The 27,158-nt window shown below is 41.2% G+C and overlaps 1 protein-coding gene across 1 annotated transcript in view; it reads left to right on the top strand.

The window, feature by feature from the left end:
• Positions 1–27,158, top strand: part of fn1a (fibronectin 1a) — a 31,646-nt gene that overhangs the window by 2,094 nt on the left and 2,394 nt on the right. The window contains exons 6-48 of the mRNA XM_054787511.1: positions 1,027–1,185; positions 1,689–1,886; positions 2,002–2,184; positions 2,289–2,465; positions 5,379–5,534; positions 5,859–5,987; positions 6,663–6,806; positions 10,903–11,024; positions 11,112–11,280; positions 11,606–11,791; positions 11,936–12,064; positions 12,193–12,282; positions 12,392–12,586; positions 13,481–13,759; positions 14,756–15,019; positions 15,089–15,183; positions 15,874–16,042; positions 16,132–16,218; positions 16,337–16,528; positions 17,755–18,027; positions 19,156–19,270; positions 19,401–19,474; positions 19,563–19,652; positions 19,784–20,050; positions 20,126–20,242; positions 20,326–20,490; positions 20,626–20,781; positions 20,891–21,004; positions 21,140–21,409; positions 21,965–22,176; positions 22,427–22,514; positions 22,611–22,796; positions 23,041–23,130; positions 23,263–23,454; positions 23,534–23,623; positions 23,947–24,055; positions 24,190–24,409; positions 24,519–24,689; positions 24,774–24,912; positions 25,041–25,208; positions 25,998–26,123; positions 26,400–26,506; positions 26,881–27,000. Of these exons, the coding sequence (XP_054643486.1) occupies positions 1,027–1,185; positions 1,689–1,886; positions 2,002–2,184; positions 2,289–2,465; positions 5,379–5,534; positions 5,859–5,987; positions 6,663–6,806; positions 10,903–11,024; positions 11,112–11,280; positions 11,606–11,791; positions 11,936–12,064; positions 12,193–12,282; positions 12,392–12,586; positions 13,481–13,759; positions 14,756–15,019; positions 15,089–15,183; positions 15,874–16,042; positions 16,132–16,218; positions 16,337–16,528; positions 17,755–18,027; positions 19,156–19,270; positions 19,401–19,474; positions 19,563–19,652; positions 19,784–20,050; positions 20,126–20,242; positions 20,326–20,490; positions 20,626–20,781; positions 20,891–21,004; positions 21,140–21,409; positions 21,965–22,176; positions 22,427–22,514; positions 22,611–22,796; positions 23,041–23,130; positions 23,263–23,454; positions 23,534–23,623; positions 23,947–24,055; positions 24,190–24,409; positions 24,519–24,689; positions 24,774–24,912; positions 25,041–25,208; positions 25,998–26,123; positions 26,400–26,506; positions 26,881–27,000 (6,782 nt within the window). The remainder of the gene's footprint in view (positions 1–1,026; positions 1,186–1,688; positions 1,887–2,001; positions 2,185–2,288; positions 2,466–5,378; positions 5,535–5,858; positions 5,988–6,662; positions 6,807–10,902; positions 11,025–11,111; positions 11,281–11,605; positions 11,792–11,935; positions 12,065–12,192; positions 12,283–12,391; positions 12,587–13,480; positions 13,760–14,755; positions 15,020–15,088; positions 15,184–15,873; positions 16,043–16,131; positions 16,219–16,336; positions 16,529–17,754; positions 18,028–19,155; positions 19,271–19,400; positions 19,475–19,562; positions 19,653–19,783; positions 20,051–20,125; positions 20,243–20,325; positions 20,491–20,625; positions 20,782–20,890; positions 21,005–21,139; positions 21,410–21,964; positions 22,177–22,426; positions 22,515–22,610; positions 22,797–23,040; positions 23,131–23,262; positions 23,455–23,533; positions 23,624–23,946; positions 24,056–24,189; positions 24,410–24,518; positions 24,690–24,773; positions 24,913–25,040; positions 25,209–25,997; positions 26,124–26,399; positions 26,507–26,880; positions 27,001–27,158) is intronic.

Raw genomic sequence — 27,158 nt, 5'->3', positions numbered from 1 at the left:
TTCTGTGCTTTTTTTGCTTTTTAACAAACTGGGAACATGTGTCAGTGTTGCTCCCACAAGGAAATTAAATTACTGATGGTTATTTTTGAACCAGTCACATGCATCTAAGCAAATCAGCACACCAACACAAAACATTTGTGTGTTTATCCTCAAACCTTTGTAGTAACACACTATATACCAGGGATTCTCAACTGGTGGGTCGCGACCCAAAAGTCTTAATCTTGCGCTTTTATTCTGAAGAAGATATTTGTAGTAATACTTCTATAGGTAAGGACAACGCTCTGTAGGGCAATTTGAAACTCGCTGTCACAGAAGAAGACCAGTTAGCAGTCTACTGCCATTATGATGTTGAACGTACTAGCCCTGTCTCTTGTTGAGCTTTAGGTTTTATGCTTATTATATATCGCCTGTTGAAGTACAATGTACACCTTTGTTCTCTTTGTATTTGTCTGAAATCGCCATGTAAAATCGCTTGTGCTAATCGCTAGCGTGTGTATGGGATTTTCAATGTAAATTAGCATTGAGCTAGCGTGTTTGTTTGAATGTGTTTAGTTTATGTTGAATGTCACAAAGGAATTATTTTGTATGTGATGTAATATTTTTGTATGTTCAGTTTGACAGTGCTTCAAAGTATAGGTCCTGAAATAGAACTCAACTGGAGTCTTTAATGAGAACCTGTTATCCGTCTTCTGTGCTAGCAAGTAGAGACCAAACCTATACAAACACTTTTTGTTAAAATATTTTTTCAGTATTGTTCCTGAAACGTTCATTAAGCTTGTTTTGTGCTGGCACACTGTGTTATTTTCAAATCGAATTCTAATTCAAACTGCACCGTCCTTTCATTAAATATAAGATATTTGTGAAATGTTTTTGGTGAGGGTGGGTCCCACAGCCAAACCGGTTGAGAATCATTGCTATATACTTTATATTTTGCCATGATTTTAAAGTAATATCCTTACATTATAACATTATATGACATGTCTCTTTATGATCATAATTAACTATTCCCATTTTTTTCTTTTTCAGATCGTTGTAATGACCAGGACACTCTGACCTCCTACCGTATTGGAGATACATGGACCAAGACAGATGCCAGAGGCAACCTGCTCCAGTGTCTATGCACAGGGAATGGCCGAGGGGAGTGGAAGTGTGAAAGACATGCCTCACTTCACACTTCTGGCCTGGGTGAGAACTGATGATATCCTTGTGTGTGTTTTGCACCCCTTCCCTGTTCCCCATGCAGAGAGAATAATGTATGCCAGAGACGGCCGTGTTCAGGGGGGGAAAAGTCTGAAGCGCCAAGTGTTGACGTGAGAAAGACTTGTCTTGTAACTCATGATCATGATCTCATGAGGAAGACAGACATGGAACAGAAGTTGAAGAAAACAAAGGACAGGAGAGCGTTAGCAGGAAAAAATGTGCTTGAAGTGACTTCTGGCTATGAGTCAGAAGACTCATAGTGACTCGGAGACAGTTAATAAAAAAGAAAGTGTTTATTCTTCTGGAAATTAGTTATAATCCAGCACTGGCCTCTTGCTTGGCATTATTTTTTGTGTGTCATCTGCTCTGTGTTATTCTGTGTTATCTAAACAAATTATTTAGTTAATTAGTTAATCAATTCAGATTATAATTAGAATGTGTTTTTAACATTGTTTTTCTCCTTAACTAATTTCTTCGTTTCATTTCAGGCACAGGTTCTCGTGTGATCACTAACATCCAGCCAGCCATCTACCAGCCTCCCTCCGTGCCTGAGCTTCCCCAAGAAGGACCCTGTCAGACAGACTCTGGACTGTCATACTTTGTTGGCCAGCGCTGGCTTAAGAGCCAGGGAACTAAACAGTTGATCTGCACCTGTTTGGGCACTGGGGTCAGCTGTGAACAATGGGGTAAGATGGTTGTTTTGTAGCTTTTCATTAATTTTAAGTGTTGGCCTCAGAAAAAGCCAACTATTCTAAAAGAGAGCCGTCCATGATGAACACATATGGTCGTGTTTTCCTCCAGATGGGCCAGCTCCAGTGTACGGGGGCAACTCTGGAGGTCAGCCTTGTGTGTTCCCCTTTGTTTACAAGGGGAAGACTTATCACTCCTGTATCTCAAATGGGCGTAGTGATGGGCAGCTGTGGTGTTCCACCTCATCTGACTTTGAGATGGACCAGAAGTATTCCTTCTGCACAGAAAAGAATGGTGAGCCAAACTGAAAAAAGTGCATGAACTGAGAGAGAAAACCTCCACTACTGACTAGGGATTTATGGGCAGCTGGATCCTAACTTTGTTTCTTTCCTTTATAGCACTTGTGGCAACAAGGGGTGGTAATTCAAATGGTGCTTTGTGCCAATTCCCCTATCTTTATAATGGCCGAAACTACACTGACTGCACTGCAGATGGACGCAGAGATGGCATGAAGTGGTGCGGCACTACAACAGATTACGATGCAGAACACCGTTTTGGATTCTGCCCTATGGCTGGTAAGTGGGAGTGTAATATGGAACAGAGATACTCCAGATGTTTGAGCTAGAATTGTTTCATAGTTGTGGCATGAAAGAGAATGAAAAACATATTTAAATGTGTCTAAGAGACAATGAACACCCATATTTTTGCAATGTGTACAAGTCAGATATGTTTGCTTAAAACCAGACAATGGGATGGCTGAGATCATAGACCAACCAAATGACAGCAAGCTGGCCAAATGTGGGTCTTTTAAACAGTTGCCTTTGAATTAACACAATTAGCACCTCTAATTGCAATCACGCCACCAGACCTAATTCAAACGTTTCTCCTCCCTGTCTGCGGGGTAACTCAATTAGCATGTAAGCCCTTATCAGGTTGAAGTTAAAAGGCATTGGGTCTGAAACTAAATCTCGTTTACAGGTCTGACACCTTTATTTATAGCTTCGGCAAATTGAAGTCACCTGTCAGAATGTGTTATTTTGTTGAATTGGTGCCAATTAGATCTCCATGGGCAACAAAAGGCACTGAAGGCAGTGAAACACTGGGGGGTTGTTGACTGATGTCTGTGAAGGACTAATGAATTGGTAATAATGATGCCAAAAGGATGTACAATAAAAATTTGAAACTAGGTCAGTGAGTTATGTGCTAATGTCATTTTAAACATTTGAAAAATAGCTTACACAAACAAGCTATCGCATAATCCTGTGGCGAAACGATGAAACTGATATCACCTCAATTAAAATATATCCTCTGATAGCAAGGGCCGTAAATCACAAACATAACTTTGTAGAACTATCTTACATCAAAAGGTTCTTTGACTTCCAAGTAGGCAGATGGAAGATTAGAATTAGAATTAGAATTTCATTACAGTATTGGTTTTAGTTTGAATAGCTTCAATTCTTTGTTGGTGTGTAGTGGTGACGCAACAAAGAGACAATTTATGTCTCCCCATGTCAACATGTAATAATTCAGTTGGCTGTTTTATGTTCCTTTGAATCCAGTTTTTTTTACGTCTTTATGCATCTTGGGGCCCACCTTTGCACAACACCCTGTTGTTAAGACAACTGCCTGTCAAGATTTAAAGAGGGGGTAAAAAAAGCACTCATACCTTTGTCAGAGTTGGTTGCTTGTGCACACCAGGAAGCCTTTGATTTTACTTTAATGATTTTCCGAAGACTGTCAAAATAAACATCGTAGTTGAGATGTTAATGGTGACGCTCAAAGGCGTCTCGACCCCTAGCCCCCTTTGCTGTGGCAGTTGTTGAAAAGGTTAACATGGTGTCAGCCATGTGGTCTTTTAGTCAGTTCGTAGCCATCAAAAACTGTTCAAATTTGCTACACTGAAAACATGACCATGACGGTGTCATGTCGGTGGTCTCTAAGAGGAAGCTAGGTGGTCTATACGTAGTTCTGCTCTATCTCTTGACTGTACAGCAGATGTCCTATCTCATCTTTGTGACATTGCAGGAATGCTGTTTGTTTAGACTGAACCAAACAACCTGTGTGATTTTTTTTATACCATGCCAGCATCCTGTCCTTAAATAATGTGACACAACAAAAGGCATGTATTGTGTGATTCTCCCACTCTTAACAAAGTGTCACCTTAGCAATGTAGATGAGCATTTTCTGGTTGCTCGAAAGAGAAAACCTTTTTAAAATGTTAATAGCCCTGTAATTAGAGATGCTCGATTGGCTTTTTACTAATATATGACATATCAATATTGTCCAGCACTTCATTACCAATACCAATGTCAACTGATACTGATATTGGCTACAGCTCTTCCCTCATGTCACGTCACATCACTGGATGCATTTCACAAATAAACACTATGTCGCTTTTCAGCCCCCAATTTGTAAGGCGCACACAAGTCACAGACACTGTATTACGCTTCATATCACGTCGTCTTTTGTTCCAACAAAAGTCAGTAAAAGAAAAATGCCTTACTTTCCCCTCGTATAACCAGAGCTTTCATTGCGAATTGAAGCGAGTTTTCTGAGACCCTTATTTTGTTAGATGCCATCTGACAGGATGTAATGCGCAGTGTTTTTATTGTGAAAGCCACAAGTGGGCTGTTTTGTATTTTTGACGACTGTGTGGTGTGACAGTGAATCAAAGCTGTGTGCCAATAAAAAGTGCCTTCCGAGCTTCATGGCTGCCGTCCTTTCGTGTTGAGCTTGCAGAACATCAGCGGACATCTTATTACGACTCATATTTACAATCCAAAGGCGAAACTTGCAAATAATTCCAGACTGCGGACGTACTGAACTAGCAAGCTTGTTGCTCTGTGGAACGCATCATCTTGCGTGCGCTAATATCATTATCAGCAGAAAACCGAGATCTAATTTTTATGCCGATATCGAACAACATCCCGTCATATAACCCTACCTGCAACTACTTTGAAACCGTAGCAAAATATTAGCATGGCAATAGACAGAATTTTGAACAGAGCATGTCCGCCCCATGGCCACCATATTAGCGCAGTGCAATGCAGAAAGACTCACCATTGTTTTGGAGCACCACAGTAGGGGTTTGTGCATACACATGGAGCTTGCACAGGAAAATTGTCCAGTCATGAATATAATACAGGGTTTGGCTTTTCGTTTGATTTCCTGCTAAATTCTCGGCACTCAAATGTTGTACTCTTTAACTTTCTTTTTAATGGAGAACACATGTTGAACACACACAGTCATTACAAAAAAGGAGCACGGGACATCTGTTTCAGGGTTGTGATTGTCACATTTTTTTGTCATTAGGACACAGATGTTCATTGATGTTTAAATGTAAGATAATAACGGATAATTAACAGTTGTGTGTTCATCCGGGGAGTGAGTTAGGAGTGAGTATTTAAACACATTTAGTAAAAGGGAAATCTGCATTTTGCAACATTGATGTGATTGATAAAGCATCTCTTTATGACCTTGTCTTCCAGCCCATGAAGAAGTGTGCACGACCAGTGAAGGGGTGATGTACCGTGTGGGGGACCAGTGGGACAAACGGCATGATGTTTTGGGTCACATGATGCGGTGTACCTGTGTTGGCAATGGTCGAGGAGAATGGAGCTGTGTTGCCTACTCACAGCTTAAAGGTATGTGGTGTGTGTGTGTGTGTGTGTGTGTGTGTGTGTGTGTACTGTATGTGGTTATGTGTCTTTAGAGCAATAGTGATATAATCTGACTGACAAGTTGAAAGGTCATGGGTGATATATAATGACCTAACTGTCAAAAGGTTAAAGCTGAGTATGCACACCTGTGGATTACAGGTTTCCATTTGCACCTGCACCACACACACAAACACACACACGCACACACACACATTCGTGAAAACACACTGGTAGTATTCAGCAGAGCAGATGTTCACAAGCTGTGAAAGAGTCTCATTTGGCCTTTGCTCGTGTCTTTACTTCTTTCAGACCAGTGTATTGTAGATAGTCTGACCTACGAGGTGAACCAGACGTTCACCAAACAACACGAGGAAGGATATATGATGAACTGCACCTGCTTTGGACAGGGACGTGGACGCTGGAAGTGTGACGCTATTGGTAGGACGAAAATGTTCAAATAATAGAGAAAGAACAAGACAAACAAACATTTCAGTGTAACTTATTTTTTTAAAGGTGCTGTCTTCCTTGGTTAGGTATGCGGGGTGGGGGGCTGTATGCACCCACATGCACTCGCGACAGACATGTCCGCGTATATACGAGTCAGCTATTAGTAAAAGCCATAAACGACAATCATTTTATTTGGGTTGAATGACATTTTTTAACAAAGGTTAACTTTGAATTCTGACAAATAGAAACATTTATTTGTTCAATATGATCTCATAAACCACTCTTTGTAACACATGCTATTATTATTACATTTATCATATTTATTATTATTTCAAATTTGTGTGGTTTCCGTGGTTTGTTTGTTTTTTAAATGTTTAAAAAATATTTATTTTTATTTATGCTTGTTTTTTATGATGTACTTTTAACTGTCTGTATTTTTATAGTGCACTGCTGTAGAGGAGCACCCCCACAATGGTTGTGTCAAATGGTGCAATGACAGTAAATGCCTATTCTATTCTTATATTTTATGGTTGACAAAAGTGTGGTTTGGAACCAAGAGGGACAGCACCTTCAACTTGAACAACTAACTAATTAGGCAAATTACTATATTTAAGTTACTCCTTGCGAGCGACTGTTACTACCCTGTTTTGATGACTCTGCCCTTAGACCAGTGCCAGGAACCAGAGACACGAGCTTTCTACCAGATCGGAGAGTCCTGGGATAAAGTCATCCATGGATTCATGTACAAGTGCTATTGCTATGGTAACGGCATCGGAGAGCTCAGCTGTGAGCCCCAGCAGTCCTATCCTGGTAAGGCACATTATGAGCGGGTGATTTTGTGCCAAAAACCATATCCATGGTCAGTGCTCAGTTTTGATTGATGATATCAGCTAGCTTGCAGTATTATAGAACTGCACTGCATCATACTGAGATGCCACACCCACACCTTTTTTACGTCACTGCTAATAATGAACAGATTGTTAAATCAATGGCTCTGAGTGTGACAGTCGAAACCGAGCATTATTATCTTTGCAAAGGCTTAGATGTGCATAACTGAATACTAACATTGTAAGGGAAACAGTTTGCTTCAAAAATGACCTCTAAAATGAGGCCCTTGACTTTGATGTGTGACAGAATGAGATGGGTGGGGTGTGAGTTCCTCCCCTGCAAATACACCCGCCATTTGGAGCCTTTGTTCCTCACAGCTCTAAAAAACACTTTTCACACACAGACCAATCAAATCTTTAACGCTTCTAAAAGGAAAGCTTTCACTTTTATAGATTTTCTTGATGACTTCACATTTAAACAAACCTGTTAAAAGTTTTGGAGCTAGTACTGCAGTGCTTTGAAAAAAACTAATAATTGCATGAATTGGGTGGAAATCAGCTTTTTAAAAAACAACTAAACAATTTTCACACGTATATTTGATTGGAAACCAGAACCCTCTTGCATGTATACGCTTCCATTGAATGATCATCGGAGTAGGTTTTATATGTATGCGCCAGTCTCCGTGGAGGACTAATGGTGCAGCCGTTAACATTAAATTTGCAAGAGAAGAAGATAAAGCTACTAGCCAGGACACAAATGGATACAATAAAAGCCTACCTGTTTTAACAAGTGACTGAACATTCTAGAATACGTGTTTTAATACGTGACATGACACCTCAGCGCATCTTCATTCGGAAGAAACGCATCAAACAGCTGTATTTTAACACCAAAACTTCACTTTTTTATTCAAAATTACTTTAAATATTAATTAAATTACAAAATTAACAACAACACATCAGAGCTATAGAAAGCTATGTTATCCATTTTTATTATTATTATTATTATTGTTGTTCTACTAGTAACTTTGCTTCTAGCATGTATGTCAGGTTTAGGGATAGGGTGTAAGCCTATTCTTCCTAGTTAAGAAACTCACACAACTAAGCTTAAATGACCAAAATTGCCACTTAGCCTTTCAGAGGCGCACAGCATTTGGCTGACAATGGAATTAGAGCTTGTGCATTCAACCTGGCTTCAAAGAGAATTGTGAAAACACAGAGAACTGAAGCAGAAATTCAACTGATCTTTACATCATGTGTCCATGATGGTAAAACTATACTGATAAATGTTAGCATTACCCAACATCAGGCAATGAACTTGTGCTTTAAGTGTGTTGCTTACTAGTTTTGTTAAGCAGGTTGATGAGCAATGCAAAATGTAGGGCACCTTCTAGCGCGAGCTGGCCATAATCACAACCAGCTGTGAACTGTGTGTCTGTGTGTGTGTGTGTGTGTGTGGGTGGGTGGGTGTGTGGTGGTGGGTGGTGGTGAGTGAGGGGGTGGGGTGGGGGTGTGTTTGGTCATACAGTGTACATTTTAAAAGCGAGAGTGAAGTCCAGGCTCCAAGTAAGGGAACTTTCAGGGTACAACCATAAAAGGTAGAAATGGAAAACCCAAGGGGAAGCTTACAAGGAAGCCCTTTATTGTTCAGACCCCTTTTAAAAAGCTTTAATTGCACTTTAACTGCCAACGGGACATACTCTTTTGCAGCGTTTTTCTTTAAAGACGTACTACATATTTTGCATAAATGTGTGTATTTTTCATGTACAGTAATACCTTATAGTAACATTGATATTAGCTAGTATAGTAAGAAAGTATGTGTCGGTATAGATGAGATGTAATACAATCAATGCAAGTGGACATCCTTTTTTTATATTTATCTGATCCCACATGTAGATTCTGTGGTATCTGCCCTCCCTTCGTCAGCGGCCTGTGGCTCTGTAATGGTCTGTAATTGGTCGCAGATTGTTTTGGAGGTTTGTGTATCTGCTAGGACTTATGGTTAACCAAGCCACTTTAATTACAGGTCTGCTATTTGGAAAAGTGGCTAGAAACCTCAAGTTCTTTATAGAAGCTACCGGATTCTATCAACACAGCTTATGTCAGGAGTCTGCTCTCCACATGACTTATGTTCAGTTCGAAGATGACTTGATACCTTATTTTGCTTTAGTTTCTCACACGGGAAACATGTTTGGCTTCTTCTGTTTATGTGATTTAAAAAAAGTTACTTTAGTTGCTATTTCTCCCACCCTCATTCACAGATGTGCACTGATACTTCCATTAATGATAACATCATATATTAAGTTAAATTGGAACTCCCATAAGATTACTAGTAGACTACAGTACATGGAGGTATTTAATGCAATCAAAAAAGTTAGGAAGTTTGACTTGATATGATGGTATCCATGTTTTTCAAACAACTTTGACCGATCTTACAGACATGTGCTCTTGTCAGTCCCTTAAAGATGCATAACAAATTGTGGTGATTCAGCTAAATACCCTAAACATAAATATGAATAAATAAATAAACATAAATAAAATAAAAATTAGGTAGATACCCTAAACATCAAAAAGGTACAGTGGCTGTTTTGTAGACGCATTGAGTTGTGTGAGAAATTTCATGTCCACCTGATTTTTGTGTCAAGCTTTAGTGATTAATAACACTGCCACCATGTGGTGTATTTGTCAAAAAAATAATAGCACAGGCAACACATTTGGGGTGTACGTTTTGCCAAATTTCCACCCTTTTGTTTGTCAGGATTTTATTTTATTTTTTTTCACAAAACGGTAGTGCAAGTGATCCATCCAAAACACCATCAATAAAAGTCGTACCAGAACCGCTGCTCCTTTGCATTGAGAGGAGCCAGATGAGGTGACTCGGGCATCTAGTCAGGATACCTCCCGGAGGTGTTCAGGGCATCTCCGACCGGTAGGATGCCTCGGGGAACACCCAGGACAGTTTGGGGAGACTATGTCGCTCAACTGCCCTGGGAACAACTTGTGATTCGTCGGTAGGAGCTGGACAAAGTAGCCAAGGAGAGGGTAGTCTGGGCTTCCCTGCTTGGGCTGCTGCCCACGTGACCCGACCTCGGAGAAGTGGAAGAAGATGGACGGATAAATGGAAAAATATCCATCTGCTCCATTTATACCTGATATTGCATCTACTGTGATTTTTCTGTTTTATGGACAATATAAGCCAGGCGTGTCAGAAGCTTTATATATTGAAGACAAAGCTTTGCTTTATTGTTAGTGTCCAAATTTAATCTTCTTTCATTTTGCCCTCTATTTTTTTCTATTTTTACTGTTTTATTTTTGGTTGAATTTTATTTCTACAATGTGCTGCGGGCCAATAAAAAAAAACAAGCTGTGGGCCGCAAGTGGCCCCTGGGCCGCACGTTGGACGTCCCTGATATAAGCAAATCATCCTGGCTGTACAAAACCTGTGGTTTGATCATTTTTTCGGTTTGGTTAAGGATCAACTATCTATTCTGAACAAAATATTTGAGTATCAAAGACACAAGGTTTTAAATCAAAGATGATCTGCTAATGCAGTTTATAATCAGTGGGGGAAATAGCCTGTGTATTTCTCCAAACAACTACTTCTTTTACTGAAATACAAATGAATTCCTAACCTTCACGCAAGTTTTTTGTGGATTTTTTTGTTGATACCATTTTGCTTTCCAAAGCAACCAAAATTGACTGTCTTTGTAAAGGAGTACACTTAAAATACTGGCAAGGGATCAAATAATGATGTTCTCACTGTAGTGAATATTAGAGAAAAGTAAAAAGCACAGCAAGCAAATAGAGGAAAAGTCTTCTCCCATCTGGCTGCTGTAGTCCAGGCTGGAATCTGACAGTGATATGCTATTTTTTTCCTGGAAGAAAATACTACTGCATACCTTTTTCAGTGGATTTGTCTGTTCTTGTGTATACACTTGAGAACACATTACTTTATTGTGTAATATTGAAAGTGCATGATTCTGAAATGCATGTTGTCTTGTCAAATCTTGAACATTAGTTTCTGTCCATGACTGCAAATTCTGACCTGTTTAATGGCACTCTGTTTCTGTCCTGTCTCCCAGGTGGTCACCGTCCTGTTCAAGTGATCATAACAGAATCTGGAAACCAACCCAACTCCCACCCTATTCAATGGAATGCTCCGCCCTCTGCTCACATCACCGAGTACGTCCTCAAATGGAGAGTGGTAAGTTTCAACATTAACATTGAAACATAGGATCTCTGTTCTTTTATGCAAATATTTATAACCTTTTCTATTTATTCTTTTTGGCAGAAAAATACCCATACAGGATGGAGGGAGGTAGTGATCCCTGGCCATCTCAACTCCTACACCATCTCTGGGCTGAAGCCAGGCATTACCTATGAGGGTCAGCTGATCAGTGTGTTGCGATTTGGACGGAAAGAGGTCACACACTTTGACTTCACAACTCATTATGGATCATGTGAGTTGAGAGAGTCGAAGTCCGCTGCAGTTTCTGCTTAAATGCAATTACGTACACTGTTTGGCTGATAGTACAGGGATTAACTCTGACCTGACCTTTCCCTACCTTACATGGTCTTAAAATGTTTAATTACTACATTAAATTTCTGGTGTTAATAACTAACTTTCAGAATAATAGTAATAATAATAAAAATACTAAAATATTCTGTTGAAACATTGTAATTGGCTATGACCATAATAGTTTTCATTGTGTGTCTCTGCCATTGTATTGAGGTCTGATCTGATGACTCCATAAGTTTTTTTTCTCTTTCTTGTCTCTCATTTAGTGGCTACATCACAAGGCGAGACGACTCAGCCTCCCCCTGTGGTGGACACCTCCGAGTCTGTGACAGAAATTACGTCCAGCAGCTTTGTCATCTCTTGGGTCTCCGCCTCCGACACAGTCTCTGGTTTTAGAGTTGAGTATGAACTCACTGAGCAGGGTCAAAGCACTGGACAGCCGGTGGTTTTAGGTAAGTGCAGAAACATGTACTGTACTGTATCAATAAACGTGCATGACACCTTACTTGTCAGTTTATCTGCATTCTTGTACAATAGTATCTCTTGAGTCATTTTGTATTCATAACTTTTAATGTATTTGTGCATTTTCTGGGCAGACCTGCCGCGTACAGCTACATCAGTGAATATTAATGAGCTTCTACCTGGAAGGAAGTACACAATTAATGTCTATGAGGTGACAGATAGTGGAGAAGACAACCTCATTCTTACAACTTCACAAACCACTGGTGAGTCCATCGTCACTTGTCCCTGGTATCTACTTTTATCATCATCATTATCATTTCTTGCGGCAATTCCTTTTCCTACAAGAAAAGTAGCAAACACTTGCTCATACTACCTTTGTTCCATGATCCAGCACCTGATGCTCCTGCTGACCATGAAGTGGAGGATATTGGAGAAACTTCTATTGTGATTAGCTGGGATAAACCGGTGGCTCCGATAACTGGTATGTTGCTCCAAGTAGAATTGCCATGATGGCCACTCGCCGTCAGTGCATGCACTTTTTTCAGTCAGCTACACAAATTGTACATCCTGCTTTTTTTCCCTTTACACAGGCTATCGTGTCGTCTATACCCCATCCATAGAAGGTGAAAGCACTGAGCTGACTCTGCCCGATACAGCAACATCTGTGACTCTGAGTGACCTCCGACCTGGTAAATTGTACAACATCAGTATATATGCAGTGGAGGACAGCTTGGAGAGCGAGCCTGTCTTTGTGCAAGTCAACACTGCAGGAGATCCACTGCCAGGTAATTAGATGCATGCGTGCATCAAGTGTGCAAGTAATGGTTTTGCCATTTAAAACCACACTCGCCGCTTATCCTCACTAGGGTATGCTGGAGTCTATCCCAGGTGTACAGGGTACAGGGTACACCCTGGACTGGTTGCCAACCAATGGCAGGGGACATATAGACAAACATTCATAACTATAGACAATTTACAGTCGCCAGTTAACCTAACATGCATGTTTTTGAAATGTGGGAGGAAACTGGAGTACCCGGAGAAAAAACACGCAACCACGGGGATAACATGCAAACTCCACACAGAAATACCCAAAGGAGATTTGAACCCAGATCTTCCTGATCTCCTGACCATGTGGCCAACATGCTAATCACTAGGCCACCGTGCGGCCCGCCAGGGTATCCATCAAAACTATTTTGACGATGACTCCATTGAACCTTATTTCCCATTGAACTGTTTTATTTCTCAAATGGCCACCCTTCATTATGGACTATCATAATGGACTATCATAATGGACTGCATTAGGCTGTTTTACAGCCGCAGATTTTTGGATTTGGACTTTTTTTTTTGTTTGGCCGTGTCTGTGTGGAGTTTGCATGTTTGGACTTGAATATGAGTGTCAATGGTTGTTTGTCGATATGTGTCCTGTGATTGGCTAGCAACCAGTCCACCAAAAGTCAGCTGGGGTAGGCTCCAGCTCATCTGTGATCCTAATGAGACAAGCAGTATAGAAAATTAATGGATGGATTGGGTTAGCGGCTTTACGGTATATTAGTATGACCCACTCTACCGAAAATTTGTCAAAATTCCCTTTGCTTCACTTTAAGTAAATGTAGTTTATTTTGTCTTGACGACCTAAATAAATAAGTACAGTAATACCACGTGTTTTTCCCTGTTTACAGAGGAAATAACCTCCCCGACAGATCTGCAATTCTATGAGGTGTCCGATAAGAAAATAGTTCTGACCTGGTCTGGGCCAGCCAGCGATGTCTCAGGTTACCGGGTCACTGTGGTCCCAGTGGATGAATCTGGTTCTCCTCAGAGAGAGATGACTCTACCCGTCAGCCAAAACTCATATGTTGAAGTGACTCACCTTCAGCCTGGAACACTGTACCGCTTCAATGTGTACACGATTCACAATGGAGAGGAAAGTCTTCCGCTTATTGGGGAGCAAACCACGAGTGAGTATGACACATTTAGTACCAAGTACCAATATTGTACACATTTAAAGTTTGCTGCGGTAAGAGAATGTCTCAGTCTTTGTTCCTCTAAATGTTCGGTATTAGGACAGTTGACCATTGCAATGAAAAACAAACCAGGCTGCACTTTGGACAACCCTGACTTAAAGGAACTTAAAATGGGAGAAATGACTGAATTGCCCACCGACCTTGCTCCCACAAAGTTTGAAACATAGACTTGCCAAAAATGTCCCAGTACGATGACAATAAGATTCACTGTGAACTAAGGCATCTAGTCCAAGCCAAATTGATTAATTGACACATTTAGATGTGTGTTCCATTGCTGAGGCAGCCGATCGGAGCTGCGGCCTCAATGTGCCAGTCGTGGCGGCAAGCACCGAACCCGATGGTGGACAACAGAGGTCACGGCAGCCGTCAAGTTGAAGAAGGAGTCCTATCAGGCGTGGATGGCTTGTGGGACTCCTGAAGCAGCTGATAGGTGCGGGCAGGCCAAGCGGCACACAGCTTCGGCGGTGGTCGAGGCAAAAACTCGGGTGTGGGAGGAGTTCGGTGAGGCCATGCAGCATGACTTTCGGTCGGCCTCGAAGGGGTTCTGGCAAACCGTCCGCCGCCTCAGAAAGGGGAAGCAGTGCCCGGTCCACACTATTTACAGTGGGGATGGGGGCCCGCTGACCTCGACTGAGGATATAGTCGGACAGTGGAAGGAATACTTCGAGGCCCTTCTCAGGTCAACTGACATACCTTCCATAGGGGAAGTAGGGGAAGTTTGGGTTTCCCTTGAAACTGCTGCCCCCGCAACGCGGACCCGGATAAGCGGAGGAAAATGGATGGACGGATAGATGTGTGTTCAGAGGCATTTGTCACGCTCAAATTTGCGATCCTGCATTCAATAACAATGGTCATATCCTTAATAGTTATATTAAGCAGTATTAATAATTTCTGTTTATATAACAATTTCATTGACATCTTTACTTTTAGAGCCTGACGCTCCAACAGATATCCATTTCACCAACGTGACGGAGGACAGTGCTGTGATTCTGTGGTTCGCCCCGCGAGCCAAAATCACCGGCTACCGGCTCTTCCTCACCGTTGAAGGCTCAAACCCAAAGCAGCTGCGCCTGCCGGCCCGGCTCTCCCAGTACACTCTTCTAAACCTGAAGCCAGATACCATGTACACTGCTACACTACACTCAGAGCAAGACAACACACTGAGTGAAGGAGAGACAGCAGTGTTTACCACTAGTGAGTAATATGGTCACTTGAAAGTTACCAATGACGGAAAAATTATCCAAACTTTCTCTGTCTTTCTAGATCCGCCAATGGGTAACGCACCCCATTTCAGCACTGATGTTACTGACTCCTCTATTATAATCTCCTGGACTCCAGTGCCACGCGTCGGATATAAGGTAGCATTAGGACTTAGACTTGTATGTGTGACAAGAAACAAAAGAGGACCAGAACACTGATGATATATCACACATATTTAGCACTTCACAGATGACATGCAAATATTTCCCTTAGGGGCTATGACCAGTACAGGGCACTAAATATTAGAGTACATTAGAGAAATTTGATTCGACTTTGATGCATTGCCTAGTGGTATAGTGGTATACGCTGTTGCCTTTCGTGCACCCAGTCCAGCTCTTAGAGATGTTCAGTGCCCAGATAAATGGGAGAGTTGTGTCACTAAGGGCATTCGGCATAAAAACTAAGCCAAACAAATCATGTGATTGACTCATTATGGCAACCCCTGACTGGAAAAGCCAAGACAACCACATTTGTCGATGATCTCTATTTCAGAACGATCTTTTAAATTACTAATGTAATACCTCAGCCTTCCTGAATAAGCAACATACATTCATCTTTGATTAAGTTTGGGACCACGAGTGAAATGGCTGCCTTTGCAGACAGTTAAAATGACCACCGCTCCCTTGGTAACATGGGAATTATCTGATTGGTGAAAGTATGTCACACAAGTGATGAGAATGCTCTGCACTACGTCCTTGTTCTTGGGAAAACACTGACTTCTGACCTTTGGCTCCTGTATACTGATGAGTGTCTTTGGCTCTCACTGACCATGTGTTCATTCATCTCAGTTGACAGTACGCCCTAGTCAGGGCGGAGAAGCCCCGCGAGACGTGACCTCCGACTCAGGAAGTATTTACATTTCCGGCCTGACTCCAGGAGTGGAATATACCTACAGTGTGCAACCAATCATTAACGGCCAAGAGCAAGGAACTCCATTCACACGACGCGTCGTCACGCGTAAGCTGAAAGCACTAGCTCATGTTTTCTGTTTTTTACGTCTCTTATTTCTGTATCATTCATTTTTGATGTGCTCTTATTTTTGCTAGCTCTGTCTCCTCCCACTGATCTCAACCTGGACTCCAACTCAGGCACTGGAGAAATTACGGTACAGTGGAATGGAGCCAGTATACCAGGTACACACCAACCTGTAGAGTGTAGACCAACATGTGCATGACATACAAATTATTAATTTACACTGATAACCCTCAAGAATCTCCATACTCATCTTCTTTCAACTATCTCTACCCAAAGACATCACTGGCTATAGAGTAGCATGCACTCCCACCAATGGGCAGCAAGGAAACAGCGTGGAGGAGTTTGTACAGGCTGGGCAGAACTCTTGCACCCTTGAGAACCTCAGTCCAGGAGTGGAGTACAACATCAGTGTTTTTACGGTTAAGGATGACATGGAGAGTGTTCCAATATCAACAACCATCACTCCAGGTGGGTGTTAGTATTAGTATTATCTTGTTTTTTTAATACAAGTCAGGTGAAGCATAACTTTTGTACAACTCTTTGAACTGCAAATTGCAATGAGTTTAGTTATCTGTAATTTTTTCCCTTTTGTTGAAAGTGAATATGTTTACTAAGTACATGAACTTTCAACAATTAAAGTGACCTAAACTAAGCTAACTGCAGTGGCCATAGTAACAATACCAAACAGTATCAAAACTGTTTTGTTACACTACAGTAAAAATGAGGACACACCATGGGGCAGGAGTCTCAAACTCAACTCAACTGGGGGCCACCAGAGGTAGAGTCTAGGTGAGGCTGGGCTGCATCAAACATTCAGTCCAAAGTCAATTTTCAAAGAAGTCTTTAACTCGTCATAAAAGAAATAACATTATAACCACCACACTGCAACTTAACATGCAACAGGTAGATAACACAAACAAAGGGCAGCTACTATTACTAATAGATGATAATAAATAACAACTATGTTAACTCTAAACACATAACTTTAAGCACTCCCAGTGATGGGAGAGTGATACTGTGAGTTTGAGACCCCTCCCATGGTATGCACTAAATGAATCACTGTGTCCTTATTTTTTCTTTTTGACTGCAATGCTTCAGTATATAGGGATATATTGTAGAATAGGGGTGTCCAAACTTTTTCTACCGAGGGCCACATTATTTGATATTCTTCACCTTTTGTTTACTTATCTACATGCCACATTTATTCAACGCAGATCAAAACATGTTTAGAAAGAAATGACATCTGACATATTTGCTTTGCATTACATGTGTCAAAGCAAATAGTTCTGATTTGAGGCTTTGTTTAATTATGCGTTTAGAATTTGCCAAGGGCCAATACAAAATGGACCCAAATAGCCCCTGGGTCGGACTTTGGACATGCCTGTTGAACAGTATATTAAGATTTTCCAATGCCGAAGCTTCACTGTGTGAATGATGACTAGATTTAATATATAGGTACCTCTTCCATCGGTGTGATATTTGAATATATATCTCACTATACTGGAAGTGGACCGTTTTCGGCCCTCACCCTAACCATTGCTTCTTTCTGTCTGTCTTTTTGTCTTTTTACTCCTCCTCTTTCTGCCCCTCATCATCAACCACTACCTTTTTACTCAACTCTATATTGTTTGTTTGGTGTTCTTGCTGTGGTGTCTTGTTATCGCCCCTCCTTCTCCCAAACCGTCCCATCACAGAGGTACCACAGTTGACTGACCTCAGCTTCGAGGATGTTAGCGACACCACTATCAGTCTACGCTGGTCACCGCTCAACAGCACAGCCATCACTGGTTACAGGATCACAGTAGTGGCAGCTGGGGACAGCGTGCCTATCTTTGAAGACACAGTTATGCCAACAACTGGACATTATACTGTATATGGGCTGGAACCTGGTATCGACTACGACATTAGTGTGATCACCGTGACAGAGAATGGAGAGAGTGAACCCACTACATTCACACAACAGACTTGTAAGCAAAAGCACATCATTAACAAAATAATAAAGTTTTGATTGACACAGATATTAGCAATCTTGTCATAGCAAAACTAAGTAACAGAATTAGAAGTAGCTCTCACTAAAATACAGTTATGCACAACCATAAGCTGCAACTAATAAAATATTTTAATAATTGTTTAATAGAGTTATTATCTAGATTGGGGTGTCCAAACGTTTTATCCTGTAATATTATGTCTTTATTGTCATAATATTAAGACTTTATTATGATAATATAAGTTTTTCCCAACCTAATTTTCCTAAAATTGCAAAGTATTCTTTGTTTTCTTTTTGTTTATCAGAATATTATGACTTTTAAACAAATTACATATTTTATGCTTTAATATTTCTGTCACGATAGGCTGTAATCCAAAATGCAGAAGGAAAATGGTGAAAAAAGAATATACGTTTTATTACCGTAGGTAATAAATTTACAAAAATACAACAAAAGTACAAAAACACAACTAAGAAGCTCAGGGCTAAGGCCAAAAAGTCCAACAAAAAACACTGCAAGGCAGGAAGAAAAGACACACGCGATAAATAAAGAAGCTGTAGCAAAAACAGCATACAGAGCAGAAAAATACACGATACTAGGAATCACAATGGTAACAAGGCAAATAGTAATAAAGACCAGTTGGGAGCCAGGGAAGGAAGGTGCAGGAAGCAGGGTTGGCAAAGGAATAACTGGCAACTGGTTGCGGTCTGGCAGCAGCTGATAAAGGCCCAGGTAATTGGTCACAGGTGATTCACATGAGTAATTTGGGTATGCAATGCACTGCAACAGAAAACAGACAGGCGGCAGCAAAGCGATAACACTGAACATGACAATTTCAGCTTTATGATATATATATTTTTTAATTATGACTATATTCTCCTAATAGTTCAGCCTTATTTTGTAAAAATTACTGCTTTTTTGTCATTTAAAATTTTGTTGTTTAATTGTGCTTTGGAATGTGGACCAATAACAAAAACAGTCACGGGCCATAAATGGCCCCCACGCCTCACTTTGGACACCCATGATTTAGGTGTTCATTTGACGATTTTTGTATGTTTCTTTTTATCTGCATCCAGAATGTATATTGATCAATTATTCTGTTTTCCGTAGCTGTGCCAGCACCCACAGATCTGGCCTTTGGCCAGGTAGGACCAGACCAAATGGAAATCAGTTGGCTCCCACCACGTGTTCCCAACATGGCTGACATCAACAGTTTTCTCATTAGGTATGAACATAAAATGCTCTCAAAGCTCAACATCAATTGTTTCACCAAAGTGTGATACAACTCCTGAATAATTGTTATTGTTGTTATTAAATAATTAATACATGTCTTTGTTGTTCCCTGTTTTCTTCAGGTACCGTCCCATTGATGATGATGACTACACAGAAACCATTGTAGATGGCACAATGAACAATGTCGTGCTAAGAAGTAAGATAGAACAAAAGCAGTAATTATCTATCAACGTACAACTACACAATGGGACATATTTTATCAACATATTTTTCCCTCTGAACAGATTTGCTGCCAAACACAGAGTATCTGGTGAGTGTGGTGTGCGTTTATGAGCAGAGAGAGAGCTCACCTCTTGTCGGTACCCAAAAAACAGGTGAGTCTTACCTGATTAAGCAACCGTGTTTGTGTTTTAAGAATTTACCTTGGCATTGCTCAACATCATTCACACTATTTGCTATTTGTTGTTGTTTTAGGTTTTAATGTGATGCTTTTGTTTCTCCTCAGCTCTGGATTCACCAGTTGGTCTGCGTTTCTCTGAGATCTTCACCACCTCCTTCACTATCCACTGGCTGGCCCCCCAGAGTAAAATCACTGGCTATCGTATTCGTTACCAGATGGCCGTCGGTGGAAGAACCAAGGATGAAAGGTTACCCCCTTCCAGGAACCACTTCACGCTGACAGGACTCACTCCAGACACTGATTACCTGGTTAACATCTACGCAGTTAACGCAGCACAAGAAAGCTTGCCACTCAGTGGGAATCAGAAGACAAGTATGTTTGCATCATGTTCGTGTATCACACCAAGACTGTAATGATTAATGATCTGGTTTTGTTCTTCTGCTCTAGTTTCTGATGCCCCTACAGATTTGGAGGTGCTAGACTCTTCCCCTACCAGCATCACCATCCGCTGGGATGCCCCTCCTGTCACTGTGCGCTACTACAGGATCACTCACGGCGAGACAGGTAGCTCACATGTTTGTACATCATATGTGATTGTGCGTCGTATGAGAAATTGATTTACTTTTATCAATGTCTCGTTTATTCAGGAGGCCACAGTAATCCTAAGGAGTTCACTGTGCCTGGTTCTCAGTCCACTGCAACAATCACTAACCTGCGGCCTGGTACCGACTACACAATCACTGTCTACGCTGTAACCGGCAGAGGAGATAGCCCTGCATCAAGCACTCCCATCTATGTCACACACAAGACAGGTACACTAGCGCACACATGCATACACATACTGTAAGAACCAAAATAACCACATAGTTATTATCATCTTGCAGATCTCTTTCGTTGTCGTCACATTGTCCACATTAACTCCATCCTACTTTTATCCATTGCTTCAGGCATAGACTCTCCCTCTGACATGGAGGTGATGGATGTTAATGACAACAGTGTCACAGTGAGGTGGAGCCCAGCTCAGGGACCAATCAAGGGATACAGAGTGACCGGAGTCCCCAGAAATGGACAGGGTTCATCTTTCACTGAGGTGGTGGCTCCAGGTAACTTGTTTTGGACAGCTTCACTAGCGCTAAACAATTACTCTTCTTCCTTTGATCTCAGTTGGCTAAAATTAGTAATGAATTCATTTTTCTGTTTTTACTTTCCCAGACCAAACAGAGATGACTTTTTCAGGCCTGATGCCCACAGTTGAATACACTTTTAGTGTTTATGCTGTGGGACAAGATGGAGAGAGTTCTCCACTTGTGTTAAATGCTGTAACAAGTAAGGCTTTTCTTGATCTAGTAAAAAAAATAATAAACAAACACAAATTGACATAATTCCATTTTCCCGTCATGTAAATATGCAATGACTTTGCAGCATATATCTTGTGTCTCTTAACATTTTCCTTATTTTTAGATGTAGACCGTCCCAAGGATCTGACCTTCACGGACATAGACTCCACCTCGCTACGGATCACCTGGGACAGTCCTGATGGAATTGTTACTTCCTACCGGGTCTTGTATTCCAGCTCTGAGGAGGGTGAAAGAGAACTGCGCCCTGCTCCTCGAGGAGATGCTGAGTCCGCTGTTATCTATGGCCTGCAGCCAGGCACTGAATACACTGTGAAAGTCATTGCCCTGCATGACGACACAGTCAGCACACCACTCGTTGGCACACAAGCTACAGGTTTGAGGCGTTTACTTTTTGTATTCCGACAGTCAGAAACCACCAGATGTCTGTTTTCAGATTAAATATATGTTAAGCTTAGTTTTCTGTGAAAAGGTCCAGACCTGCCCATCTTTGGGTTCATTTTTTTTTTATTATTATACTGATTATAATCGGTAGAGGGGAAATTCAGTTTACACTCTGCTATATATATAATAATATTCCACACCACACAGAATCAGACCACACACATATCGCATGTAAGTACAGATGTCAGAGTGTATCTTGTCGTGTTGTTAATACACTGCATGAGTCCAAGTCGCGTGACTCGAGTCTACACCTCTGGTTACAGCGGAGCGTAGCAGTGGAGAAACCTTAACAAAAGCCCACAGCAAAGCCAAGTTACTTGTATAAGAAGGATAACTGCAGGTTCTGCAATTTGTGGCTTCAGAACAAACTATTTAATTCATGGTTGATTATGGTCTGTAGAAAAGTCTTAAAAAGTCTTAAATTTGAGTTGTTGCACCATCCTTTATCACCCTCCTTCATGACACATTTTCCACTCTTTCAACACAGGGATCTCACCCCCCACCCACCTACGGTTCTCCCAGGTGGGCCCCACCTCCTTCACCATGCACTGGGCTGTGCTGGGTCAAGAAAACAGACTACCTGGTCAAACAGGCCTCACAGGCTACCGTGTTGTGGTGAACCCTAAAAGCAAGAGCGGACCCACCAAAGAGATGAATCTGACCCCAGATTCAACACAAGCCCATATCACTGGCCTCATGGTGAATGTCTATATATAAAAGTGGACTCAATAGATAAGTTTGATGTTTGAGTGGAGAATAACTGCAGCATAAATATGTACTATGAACAAATAATACCTACAATAAGTGTTTTAGTCCTGATTTAATTTAAACTACTCATATTATTATAAGATTCTTGTATTAGAAAAGTAGATTTAACTTTAGGAGGATGTGGAAGTGCACTGACCGTTCAACCTTGAGCGTATTATTACCGGTACTTCTTTTTTCCTAGGTTGCAACTACTTATGATGTACATGTTTATGCACTGAAGAACTCACTGACCAGCAGGCCCGTCCAAGGCGAGGTTACCACACTGGAGAGTGAGTTTTGCCCCAAAATAGTTGAATGTGTTTATCCATACCTCGCTCTGAAAATTTAGTGACCTCTTTTTTTGTGTGTGTGTGTGTGTGTTCAAGATATCAGCCACCCTCGTCGAGTCCGCATCTCTGATGTCAACGATTCCTCCATTACTCTGACGTGGCGCTCCAAAACAGGGGAGATTATCTCAGGCTTCCTAGTTGAAGCCACGCCCACTTCCTCTACAAGCTACACACCCATTCAAAAGACAATTGGCCCTGACTTGCGATCATATACTATCTCAGGTATGCAAATATCAGAATATAAACACCAACATATATATACCATAATCAAAATTGAGCATTATTATCTTTGCAAAGGTAGAATTTTTTGTAGTTGTTATATACACTAATTGGATATCATTGGATTGTGCAAATGTAACTAATGCTGTGTCCTGTGAGTGTACTGTAATCCTTACCTCTGAAGACAAAACAACATCATACAGATATGCAGATACTTTCCTCACATGCATTTATCTATACACTACAGGGCTGGAACCTGGCACCACTTATAAGATCAACATTTATACACTGAAAGGAAATGGCCGCAGTACACCTCTTACACTCACAGCCTCCACAGGTAAGCATAGGTCATTATTTTAAAACTTCAGCTAAGAATAGTGTTTTATGTGAACCAGATGGTGACAGATGGAAGACATAATCAACATTACAGCCTGTGTGAATGTGGTACATGCATGCCTGTCTTTTTCAGCAAAACCAGTGGTCAGTCCACCCACCAATATCCAGTTCACTTCCTTGAACCCCACCAGCATTTCTTTTACATGGGAGCGTTCCCGCAGTCCGGGGGTAACTGGCTATTACGTGACCTATGAGGAGGCTGGGGGTGTGCCTCAAGAAGTCGTCCCTCGGCCCCATGCAGGCCAGAGCTACGCCATGATCAATGGTAAGTGGCGAGCGAGATAATCGTAGATGGAAGAATTAATAAATGGATAACTAACATTATATGTGATGTTTGCTCACAGGTCTGAAACCAGGAACAGAATATGTCATTAAGATTGTTGCCCTGCAAAATGCTTTGAGAAGCATACCTCTCATGGGCAAAGCCAGAACCCGTAAGTACTGCTAATGTCATCTGTGTTTACATTGTTCCTTTATGGTTCATATTGAAATATGTTATCATAAACTAAATGACTGTTTACAAGTTGACAGACTAAATAAGGGGGAAGCTTTTGGAAGAGGATGCTTTTGCAGTAGCTTTGCTTCCCCCTGCTGGTCATGCCTTGAGCAGTGCCACTGTTCTAGGTTTTTTATTTGAATAGGACCACAGTGCAAGTCACTTGTCTAACATTTTGTACAATAAAATATGTCGGAGTCATTGTGTTCTGCTCTGTATGATTCTAACAGCTGACTTAACTTTGTATTGTTTTCCAATCAGAGCCAGCTATTACTCATCCTCTACTGGTCCCTGAGCTGCCTCAGCTTCCTGTTCCTCATCGACCCACCACTGACATTCTGGATGTTCCCGAGTCCTTCAATGACAAGATGTACGAATCTGATTAACCAAATAATGTATATGAGACATACAAATGTAAAACTTCCAACTATTTATGGAGTCTGATAAATAAAAATGAGACATCTTTGGATATCATCCTCTTCATGTTCTCTACTCTCCATTTAGCTTTGACTCCAACCAGGTCCATTTGGCTGGTACCAGTGGCCAGAATCGGTTGGGGCAGCAAGGGCAGCACATCTACACAGAATATCAGAGCCTAGGTCCTAATAACGGACTTCATGGCCCCCATGGTGGACTCAAAGAAGGACAGAGACCAATACTCAGGGAACCGTTGGTCTATATTCCTGTGCCTGGTCCTGATGGAAACAGAGTGCCTTTGGTCAAGGTGGGTGTCATTTCTCACAAAAAAAAATCTAATTTCCATCTTTTTACCTACTAAGCTATTATTCACTTCATTTGTTAAAACCTCAAACGGTGTGTCTTTCGTTGTGTAGGTGAGTGAAACACCCCTGCCAGGCCTTGCATTTGGTTTCCCTGACAACGAGACAGAGTTGCCCCAAGAAGCACAAACAATCACAACCATCTCTTGGCAACCCATCCCCCACACCTCTGAGTATGAGGTGTCCTGTAATCCTCTCACACACCTGGAGGAAAGAGGTTTTCAGGTATACACACACTGTCACACACAATATTACCAATCACTCGGACAGTCACACCAATCATCAGTCATCATCGCTTCTCCTTGATAGATGCGTCTTCCTGGCACCTCTAACAGCGCCACTCTGATTGGACTTACATCCGGAGCCTCCTATAATGTGGTAGTGGAGGCCATGAGGGGCGGGGCTAAAGAGAAGGTTCTGGAAGAAGTTGTAACCGTTGGCAATGCTGGTATTATAAATAAATCTCAAAATAGCTTAATTGAATAGTTACATAGAACATTATGTAATTAATGTATTAAACACTGTACATACATGAAATAATATTGCAAATAACATCCTTTGTTTTTTTTTTCTCAGTTCCAGGCGATATCCCCATTTCCCCCAACCGGGATGTGTGTTACGACACATTCACGCACACGTACCATGAGGTGGGCTCAGAGTGGGAGCGCATGTCTGAGACGGGATTCAAGCTGTGGTGCCGCTGCCTTGGTCTAGGCAGCGGCCATTTTAGGTGTGATTCATCCAGTGAGTGGCTTACTAACCCCATCCCAGCATGCTTTGCTAACAGGCAACAGCACTCCATGGAATTAAAAGTCAAAATAATTCTATGTGATTTAACCAAGAAGGAATTTATAAAGGTAAATAGGGAGATGATCAAATATTGTATTTGCTACATTCTGATGGTTTTGATACATCAGTTTCACTGGTGCACATCATCCGAAAAAATCCATTTGTTGAGACAACAGGGAGACATTGCTCCTCGCATGGATTATAAATTCCCACAATGCTATGATGAAATGAAGCCATAAAAATGTACAGTTTTATGTGAAGCTGAAATGTGTGAAATGGGATCTCAGCATGGGCAGCTTTGACACTAAATTCATGAATATTGTTACATTTCAATACAATGTAATGATACACTGGATACATTTGTAAGCTTTTTGGGCAGTACGCTGCTCATACAATTTTCATATTTTCCTCACAGTTCTCTCTGCCTGCCCATGTTGATGCATCTGCATTGTGTCATCAAATGAAAGAGCATGAAATTATGAAAGAGCATAAGGCAAAGCTAGGCTAACCCTCACTTCAGTTTTTTGTAATGTCCATGCCGCTAACCAGACAATATCAAAAACTGAAACCACCACCCATCTGCAAATTAGCCCAAACAAGAGAAAGGTGTCGTTATACAGTATGTCTCACAATGTAAATGAATGTCTCTGCTTTTTTCGCTCCCATACAGAGAGAATCTCTCCTTTAAAAAAAAAAAGCAAACTTTAATATCACCCCATCTTTCCGATAACCTCTCTCTTCCAGAGTGGTGCCACGACAACAGTAACAACTACCGCATTGGCGAGAAGTGGGATCGCCATGCTGAGAATGGTCACATGATGAGCTGCACCTGCCTGGGCAATGGCAAAGGAGAATTTAAATGTGAACCCCGTGAGTAGCGACACAAAATACACACGAACACACACATACAGTCTGCTGAGATAGCAAGACTACCTGGTATTGTGATCCAGGAAAAGACACGTGCTTTAATTTGACATGAATATCTATTTTCCTTTCTGAAATCAGTGAAAATGTTATTGATGTTGTTAGTGCATACTGTAAAATACTTGGGACAAAATACTGGGCCAATAACAATGTCAACTACTCATAAAGGTTACTTACAATGTGACAAAGTAAAACCTTCTTCATCTTTTTTTTTACATACAGATGAGTCAACATGTTATGATGATGGGAAAATGTACCAAGTTGGAAACCAATGGCAGAAAGAATACCTGGGAGCCATTTGCACCTGCACCTGCTATGGCGGACAACAAGTGAGTATTTCAGTGCTTACTGATCTTAAATGGGAATAAGGATGAGGCCGATTTGATTCGGTATCAATATCAGGGTTTGTTATCACCATAGTTCACAAATCGGAAATTGCCGATACGACCTGCGGAGATTTCCAATCCACGAGTCATGGCTTTGCTTTAAAGTTGACAACTTGTTGTCACAAACGAAGCTAGAAGAATATCAGGAAACGTAGCCAAGAGAGTATCCAAATTCCCATATTGGGATTGGATCGGAAGTGAAAAAATATGGATTGGTGCCTCCCTAAATGTGTATAAGCTTGTACATTTTGAAACATGCAGCTTGAGCTGCATTAGCTAAGTGATCCAACTGATAACATTATATGTCTTCACCTCAGGGCTGGCGTTGTGAAAACTGCAGAAGGCCAGGAGGGCCGAGTGATGTGGAAGCTGACCTGCTTCGCCCTGTTCACTCTGATGTCTTCGACCGATACAGAGAAAATGCTTTACGCAAACTGGTCAGTGTCACACATAGTATCGGTCGACCAATGTTATCAGCCAATACTGGCACACAGTGGAACCTTGATTATGGTGAATAATTTGTTCCAGAAGGTTCGACTCTAACCAAAACGGACACTAACCAGATCCCTTAAGAAATAATCCAAAATTTTTAACA

Source organism: Dunckerocampus dactyliophorus, chromosome 9 (assembly GCF_027744805.1).
Source record: "Dunckerocampus dactyliophorus isolate RoL2022-P2 chromosome 9, RoL_Ddac_1.1, whole genome shotgun sequence".
NCBI lineage: Eukaryota > Metazoa > Chordata > Actinopteri > Syngnathiformes > Syngnathidae > Dunckerocampus > Dunckerocampus dactyliophorus.
The sequence above is the reverse complement of the archived record's forward strand: the minus strand, read 5'-3'. Positions and strand labels throughout refer to the sequence as shown.